This window comes from Vipera berus (assembly GCF_964194415.1).
Source record: "Vipera berus genome assembly, chromosome: 4".
In the NCBI taxonomy this organism is placed as follows: domain Eukaryota; kingdom Metazoa; phylum Chordata; class Lepidosauria; order Squamata; family Viperidae; genus Vipera; species Vipera berus.
The window spans coordinates 23,030,590-23,039,485 of NC_138206.1; the positions used below are offsets into that span (position 1 = coordinate 23,030,590).

Here is an 8,896-nt window from a genome sequence, read left to right on the forward strand (position 1 = left end):
TACCAGTCCATCTTTGTTGAGTTACCTGTACCTGCATTATGGTGAATTCTAGCATGATATGGTCACTTTCCTCCAAAGTTCTTGTAACTTCCACTCCATCAACCATTTCATCTCTTAGTAAAAATTACATCCAGTATAGCTGACCCTCTAGTCCAAAATCAGTGAATAAAGAATCACAGAATTCAAGGAGACTTAGTGGACATGCAGTCCAATGCACTGTTCAGTGCAGGATCCATTGGTGTGTCTCCATGGATGACCATTTATCCTACAGTTGAAGATTTCCAATGAAGAAGTCACTATTTCATGCGAAAACCTATTCTACTGGCTGACAGCTTATATGATCAAGTTATTCCTCCCAATGTCTATTCTGAACCTGCTTCCTTACAGTTGTAACACACTGTGTAACACACCCTCTGGAGTGATAGAAAAAGTCATCCCGTTTTTGCTATAACAACCCTTTGATATTTAAAGAGTTGCATCTCTCTCCCAAGTCATATAATGCAGGCTAAATGTATCGTTCCTTCAACTGTTCAGCATAAAACTTGGTTTCCAGATCCTTCACTATCTTGCTAACCATTCTCTGAAGTTTTTATTTTATTTTTATTTTAATTCCATTTACATCCCGCCCTTCTCCGAAGACTCAGGGCGGCTTACAAGTTGTTCCAACTGTCATTATCCTTTTATCTAATTAATTTCAGTGCCACCCAACTCCATTCCTTTGCTGGGCAGCCCACAATGTAGAAAAACAAATGATAAAAAATATAAATAAAAATATAATACGGGAAATAAACAAAATGGCAAAGCAAACGTCAAAACATACTAAGATACGACAAACACAGGTCACAAGAGATTCCATCCACCTTCCCCAAGTCCTGGGAGAATAGCCAGATTTTTAAGGGCTTCTGGAAATGCCTTCATGGTTAGGAGCATTTTTGAACAATGATGCTTAAACAGGGCACAGTAGTTGAAATAGGCTTTGACTAGGACAGAAAAGAGTAGAATTTTTCCCATGATTTGTACCTTGGGCTTTTGTTAAACGCACCCTAATATAACATTTAGAGCCGTGATGGCACAGTGGTTAGAATGCAGTATCGTAAGCTAATTCTGCCGACTGCCAGGAATTCAATTCTGAGCGGCTCAAAGTTGACTCAGCCTTCCATCCTCCTGAGGTTGGTAAAGTGAGGACCCAGATTGTTGGGGTCCTCTATAGGCTGAATGTAAACCACTTAGAGAGGGCTGGAAAGCACTATGAAGTAATATATAAGTCTAAGTGCTATTGCTATTTATCATTTTAACATCTGGAATGGACTGCTGGCCCACGTATACCACGATCAAAAAGGATTCTGTATGTATTACTTCAACAGAAAAAATATTTCAGGAAATGCTGTTCACCCCATTCTATGGGGAAACAACATGCAAGACATTCTAAAACTAATTGATAGACACCTGTCTTTAAGCTATTTATTACAAACCAAGCTCAGCAGGTTCAACTAGCTGCAAGAAAGAAACAAGCAGTACATTTCTTATTAGATTTGACATCTATTTCCTCACTCATATTTTAGATGACATAAATGATTCGCAATGCTTCCATTTTTGTAATTTTATTTCTTTAACGGGTATTGGTATAATATGCCTTCAACCCAAGAATACGGATGTTTCTGATATATTACAGTAAACATACATTTTCTCTTAACAACAAAATCCTCTGGAAGTTCTCCATTTTAAGATAACAATAATTGCATGCTTTTTGTTTACAGCAAACTGATAGTATTGCTTTTTTTTTTAAAAAAAAAAGGAACCATGCATGGTGTAAGGAAGTACTGATCACTGCCTTTGTTCATGTACAAATTAAAATTCTTTTAAAATCAGTCTGTCTTTATGTGTGTCAAATGCATTAAGTATGTTGGGTGGGCAGTGCTTTGGATTTGAAAGGAAAACAGGGCTGCACTCAGATATCAATCTTCTTTTGACAAATCGTTTAACCAAAGCCTCTTTCTCAGGGCTAAACTGAGATTATGCTGATCTGGAACAAAGATTGGTGTATGACCAAAGAAAAGACCACACTTTCATGAAGTTGCCAAGGGCTGCATGAGCACCCCTGCACATTCCAAAGCATCATTTTCCTTTTGTATCCAAAGTGCTACACAGCCATATTAAATATATGCTTTCCTTTCTGAATGTTCTGAAATGACCAGAGAAATGGCAAGTATGGATTAGCAATTATCCACTCTAATCTCATGGCTGAATATGCGAAAATACAGACTGTCCAAATCAGTTGAACTGAATTTCAGTTGATCTTAACGTTTAAACCTTAACGTGTCAATGAGAAATTGTATAAAAAGCATGCAAAACTCCTAGAAAACATTTAAATAAAGCCAAATTTGCAGTGTAGTCCATAAAAATATACACTGTATATTAAAAGCACTTCAAATAGCAAGTACCTTTTGCCAGGTGCCCCAATGTTAATTCTTTGGCAACTTAAAAAGGGAACTGTTTATAGAATAACAACATTATTTTATAACTGCATAAAACAAATGGAAATCTCAATAAAAAGTATGTTATTAATAACATAAACTTCTGAATTACACAAATGCTGTGCATAACAAAATTATATAGAAAAATATAATTCCATTAAGGTAATTTGAATATTTACTCTTATACCTGTACTTGGAAATTAGGCAAACCCTTTAGCAAATAATCAGATTTTCTCCTACTTTAAACATATCTAAAACAACCTCTTATTATTCAAAGTCAGTAAAAAAAAAAGAGGCCTCTGGATTTGAGGATTTCACTACTGCTCGCAATATTAAGTTACTACAGGTTGCCGACAAATTGGACAAGTGGAATTTTCAGAAAGCCAACGATCAATACAATGAAAATGGAATTCATGCATGCATGGTAATTGCCTTAGCTTGTTTCCTACAACATATTCATTAATGCACACACTACACATCTTACTTATTTCATCATCTTCTGAATGGGGATTCTCGTAATTCCGGGTAGAAAGATTATCAATCTGGTCTTTGGTCAATCCTCTCAAGTTGTCACTAGAATCTTCTTCTAATAAAAGATAAGGTACAAGGCGAAGGATGGGAAGTGTTCCATTTTCAACAAATGATGCTCTGCTATTTGGGGTATTATTATTTTGCTGGTGTTGGATAGAATTTGTTTCTCCCTGCCTTTCCGTGCTATCTTGATCAGTTAATGTATCCTCAGGTGAAGTTATATCAAATTCACTATTTAAAGCCCTGAAGCTAGGCATTGAGGGTGGTATATTTGACAAGTGCTGACTATTGCTCTGAGTTTCAGAACTTGTTTCTGTATCCATTAAGGAACTTAGCTCTCCAAATCCAGTCATAATTTGTCTTAAAATTGATCTGACAGCCACTGATGAAGACTCGCCAAGCCCAGTATCTGACGCCCTATGAAGAGGTATCCGTATAGTGTTGACATATGTCCGTATTCCTGCATATTCAGATCGTGAAACATTCTGAACAAATCCTTCATTATCACTTTCAAGAGTCACCAAGTTGTCTGCCATGCCTACTCTTGAACGAGTTCTAGAAGCAATACTGTCACGATCTCTATTTTCTCTGGGACGAATTCTCCTTACCTGAAGATCTAATGTAATACTAGGATGCCGTCTAGGTGCAGATGCAGCTCTTACAGTTTCTTCCTCTTCCAAAGTTATACCCAGTGACGATGCTTGTTCCTCAGTTTGTTCTGGAGAAGGCTGGGTTGTGTGTGCCCTATTAGTTCCTGCATGTATTTGTTGCATATTGTCTGGCTGCCCATTTTCCAAAAGAGATTGGAACTGACCTCTAAAAGTTGATCTTAATCTTAACACTTCTGTCCTTTGCCTTGAATTTCTTCGGGTTCTAGCTCTCCCTCTGTAGTATCTTACTGGAGTCACTCTCTGTGTTCTCCTTTGCCTAATGATGTTGTGTTCATTGTCATCTAAAAGGCTGTTAGGTGTTGAACTTGCTGAACTTCTGTTTCTAGCTCCAAGTCTACCCGAGAAGAATCGAGAATTTTCTTCAGCATTCTGAGTCAGCAAACCACCAACGTTTCCAATTCCTGATGAGACAAATCCATGGCCAACAGAATTAGCTAATGTCCTGCTCCTAGTTCGGCTGGCTACTGGACTATTTGCAATTACAGGTCTATTTTCCATATGCATTCTACTGGAATGGCCATATAAGAACTCATTCAGTTGTTCCCCAGGAGTATTATCATTGTTCTGTTCATGGTTTATATTTATTTCAAGACTAAACCGGAATTCTCCACTACTTGGGTTTGCCTGGCTTACAGCTCTCCAAGTCTGGTTTCCACTCTGACCACTATGTGTGGAATTTTCTGTATGATGAAATGTGTTCAGCCACTCAAGCAAGGAGTTGCTGGTTATGTTTTCCCCAAGCGTCTCTGAATCTGCGGATAATTTAAAAAATACATTTTTAGGAGTTTGGGTTTGATTTCATTTAGATAAGGCAGTTAAGTATGAGTGTCAATTGATAATATAAATACATGCTACTTATAGAAATAATATGAAGCATAATCCAATATACTATTCTTTTCTATACTATTTCACCGTAGAGAGCTAAATACAATTTCTATTTTCATATCAATAATTGCTTTCAATACTATAACACATGAGCTATGTCAATTACCAAAAATAAGATAGAGATTATAGGCATATATTTATATTTATGTATTCTTTATTACCAACGTTTTGAATAAGTATTTTTTCAAAGTTAAAATAATAGAGTTTGTAAAATTTCATGTTCATTAACTGACTTACTTCACGTACTCGCTAAAGTTTTTAACCAGATGTTACTTGGTCCAATGTATAAAAAGAAAGAATACAAAATGGTATCCCATCCTATAATAAGCAATGTTCATAATAAGATGGATAGGGCAAATAGTTTCCAGTTAAAGAGAAAAAAGATTGATATGATCTGAAATATCCCTAGATTCTTCAATTACAATTTATTTCAGATGATTTTTTTTCTTAAGAGTATGCCTTCTTAATGCTCCTGAGAAAATACAGAACATCTATCCCTTCAAACAAGGTATGCTCATTAGGCTTCACCTTCCATCTAAACATTTACCAGCCACATCCAAGATCTAGTTTGGTTTAATGGTTAAGGCACCAAGCTAGAAACCAGAAGACTGTGAGTTCTAGTCCCGCCCTAGTCATTAAGACCAGCTAGGTGACCTTGGGCCAGTCACTTTCTTTCAGCCCAATTCATCTCATACGGTTCTGGTGTTGGTGAAAATAAAAGGAGGAATGTATGTTTGTTGCCTTATTTATAAAAATAATAAAGGTGGGGGAAAATAAAAAAATGGACCAACTATAGCAACAGCATAGATATTTTGCAGCTTTTGCCCTAGAAATAATCAAAATTTTCCAACAAGCACTTTTTTCAAAATTCCAACCCTGATTTTCCTTAATTCCCTTCTACAGTTCTCCACAAATAATCCTCTTCCTTAGCCTCAGAGAAGCCCATGAAGCATGTTGGCTGATGATTCTAATAAATATATTTTTGAACCATATATATAATTTGCATTTTCCCCAGAACTATAGAAAGAAAGAAAGAAAGAAAGAAAGAAAGAAAGAAAGAAAGAAAGAAAGAAAGAAAGAAAGAAAGAAAGAAAGATTGATTTAGTTTATATCTAGCATGATTACCTTCCCATTCTCTATTTTCTGGCTCAGACTGGGATGCCTGATTTTCCTTTGCACTTTGCAAACGTTGCTGCAGCTCATCTGCTGTTATTTCCCCTAAAAGAGTTCATTTTACACTGTTAATTTTATTTATTATCTGAATGCACATGATCAGGCAAAACAATAGTTATTACAACTGATGATTTTTTTAAAGAAATTAATGTAAAACCAGAATGGTAAAAAACCTATTAATATGCATAAACCACAAAAAAAAGACCTTTAATAACTTTCCCTTGCAATTATAAGTCATTTAAGAAACTGTATTTGCTCTACCTTGTTTGTATTTTCTGTAAGCATTATCCAAAATCAACCAAAAAAAGATTAAATGAAAAGAATTTGCAATACGTAGTTTAAAAATGCTGATAACAGGAGAATAAATGAAATACAATTTAAATAAATAGAAATAAATGTATCTCTCTCATTTTCAAGGCATATTAGTAACAAATGGTACCACTTATCTATCATGCCATAAGATACAGTATATTCTGTGTGCAATTTGAACATAAAAGTATTATTTGAATTCATTTTAATTATCAAACTGCAGATAATTCAGGATTACATTAGATGTAAAGTATTTTAAAGCAAGAGTCACCTGGAGTCCCAAGAAGGTTACGATCCCTCATCAATCTGTAGTCTTCATCACTAAGTGCATTAATGAATTGATAATAAGCCTCCTCTCTGTTGAGGCGTTCCTGCTGCCATTGCCTCTCATTATCACCACTGTTATTCTGCGAAGTGGCCTGTTCTCCATTTTCCCCTGAGCAAGCTCTGGAACAAGCCATTCTGGAAGAAATAAACTATTTTAAAAAGGGAAGAAAAAAAATCAAGTGATTTATCAACTGAATGTTCCATATGGCTTTAAAGTTACTAAAGAAGAAACTAACACAATGTTCACATATTTGTCAATTCGATACACGCATACAATGAACTGTACTTAATTTCTTTGTGGCATAGCATGAATTGTGGAGTAAGTTCCAAGGTACATAATATAAATCATTTCACATTAAACATATATAGAACTGAACTTCAGGTTTTTGTTTGATGTTAAGAGTGCTAGAGATTTTTTTGGCCAGGTTACAACTGATAACAATCCACAGTTCAAAATGCCATTATGCTATAGTATCAGTGCTATATACCATTACATTTTTCTTAATCTCTCTGTTTGGGGGGGGCATCTTCAACATCAGTCAAAAAGGAAGTTAGTAATAGCTAATCGGAATAGCATCAAAAGCAAAATATACACATAGAAAACAAAAATAAAACTCCAGATGTAGGCTCCCATAGTTAATCAGCTGGGTTAGAAACTGCACTGAAATGCTAGTTTTAACCTGTTTGCAGAACTGCAGTAAATGGGGTTATATATACTTCCAGGCAGACTATTCCATAAGTTGGAGGTTATTACAGATAAAATCTGCCATGTCATTCTTTGTCTGCAAATATCACAAGGGATTTTTCAGCAGACCCTCTATTAATAACTATACCACAGTATGTCAAGTCTATTGTGAATGCAGAATAGCATGTTTTAATTTCAAATGCAAGTTGGTCATCACTCATTCCTTCAACAGTTACATATCCTGCAAAGCTCTGTTAAAATTGGTTTTATAAATGCATTTTGCATTTAAAGAATTGTGAAAATCTTTGCTTAGCTACTAGGTAATATGGCCATTACCAATTGCCAAATACCCAAATTATACTACACAGAAATATCAGACAATTAATTTCAATAATTAAGAGAGTAAAGAACTTATTAAATGTGGGTAAGATTTATTCATTTACAGAATTGAAATACTTTTATTTAAAAAATAAATGCATTCAGGTATTTAAAAGCCAATAAAAGTTCATATGAATGAAGAATCAACTGTTAAAGCAATTCTCAAATCAATATTACCTTTTTTTTTACTCTGTTTTCCTAAGGAGAGAAAATGATGATCTTAACACTGTGTAATGTTGATAATCCTCTGAGGTATTCAGGGCATTTTCAGTTTTCCAGAGTTCTTTGAACAGGGAATTGAATTATATATAAATCCTATTCATGACAAAATAAAAACATGTGCTGAATATTTTGTGATAACAGGCAAAAAAATATTGATCAAGAGGATAATCAGACTCTCTCTCCTCTATTATGTTTATTGATTCACCTTTTATAACATGCTATCATGACTACTTTTCTTTAAAAATGCAATGGCAGCAGATATATCATATCTGTACAAGTCCTACAGTTTTAGAAATAAGAACCTGCCATGGCATAAAGCAGTATCACTCATATCAGACTGCAGCCTTAAACATCCTTTTGATGCTCCTTTTTATGGATATTCATTTAACAATATTAAATCTTGACAGCCCTATCTCTTATGTGAATAGATCGAGGAATAAGAAAGGCTGGGACACTATCCCAGCAAAAAAAAATATGCGACTAATCCACAAAACTCGTTAAACTTGACATTCTACTACTATTTTCCTGTTCTACACAACTGCCAGTGAACAGGGTTAAGAGCAAGTTAAAATGAAGAGCCGTATTCCTTTGCCAAGGACTAGTTTCAGGAAACAGCAAATAAATAGGCATTGATAACTGGAAAAGGACTAATTTAATACCTTGTACAAGGATCCTAGCAATTTCGGGATTTATGTGACTCCTTTCCTCCTCCGACTATGAAAGACACGTTCCCCAATAACAGATTTTTAATCTATTACAACAAAGGAGCTTACAGTCTAGCAACTTCACTGTAGCATAAGCTTTTGCAGACTGATCCTTTCCCAAGGCATCTACAATATGTAGCATACCAATTTAGGGTTTCCTCTTCCTTTCTTTACCAGTCTGGATTTCTCTCCGTCTTGGCTGGTGGCGCTGATCTCTTCCCTCCTCACCTGGATACTGAGAGGAGGAGAATGATTAACACCACGACCAACCAGCCACCCACTGAAGAATGAAATAGGGCTAATTTAGCATCCAATTTGACTACTTTAGGCCGGTAGTCTAAAGGTAAGTTTCTGTAGCAGGCAATTGCCCAGAGATCACAGCTTCACCAGGAAAGGCTAAACGGCAATTACTTATTATTATTTTTTTTCTTCCCCCGTGCCTGCCGAAGGCTGAGCTTCTTACAAACCCATCACAGTCCACGTTAATCTTCTCCGAGCAGCGGCTTCCAAAGAAACTGACAAGACCAACTACCAGTC

At 35.6% G+C, this 8,896-nt stretch overlaps 1 protein-coding gene across 5 annotated transcripts; it reads right to left on the reverse strand.

Annotated features, from left to right (window-relative positions):
- Window positions 1–1,585: 1,585 nt before the first annotated feature.
- On the reverse strand, window positions 1,586–8,896 carry RNF6 (ring finger protein 6). Of its 5 annotated transcripts, none has more exons than XM_081327385.1 (5): window positions 8,504–8,896; window positions 7,611–7,748; window positions 6,315–6,519; window positions 5,687–5,779; window positions 1,586–4,428 (listed from the first exon to the last, which is right to left on the reverse strand). In XM_081327385.1, the coding sequence occupies exons 3-5, from the start codon at window positions 6,502–6,504 to the stop codon at window positions 2,807–2,809; spliced, it is 1,905 nt and encodes a 634-aa protein (XP_081183511.1). In that variant the 5' UTR covers window positions 6,505–6,519; window positions 7,611–7,748; window positions 8,504–8,896; the 3' UTR covers window positions 1,586–2,806. The 5 variants fall into 5 exon arrangements, with proteins under 5 accessions (XP_081183511.1, XP_081183512.1, XP_081183510.1 ...); XM_081327386.1 differs by having other exon boundaries at window positions 8,315–8,896; XM_081327384.1 differs by having other exon boundaries at window positions 6,315–6,505; window positions 7,611–8,896.

Bases quoted from the DNA above. Each gene is read 5' to 3' on its own strand.
- RNF6 (XM_081327385.1), bottom strand. From the start codon at position 6,504: ATGGCTTGTTCCAGAGCTTGCTCAGGGGAAAATGGAGAACAGGCCACT. The intron at 5,780-6,314 runs GTGACTCTTGCT...GAACTCTTTTAG, and splicing joins TAACCTTCTTGGGACTCCAG to GGGAAATAACAGCAGATGAG. The intron at 4,429-5,686 runs GTAATCATGCTA...AATTATCCGCAG, and splicing joins AGAAAATAGAGAATGGGAAG to ATTCAGAGACGCTTGGGGAA.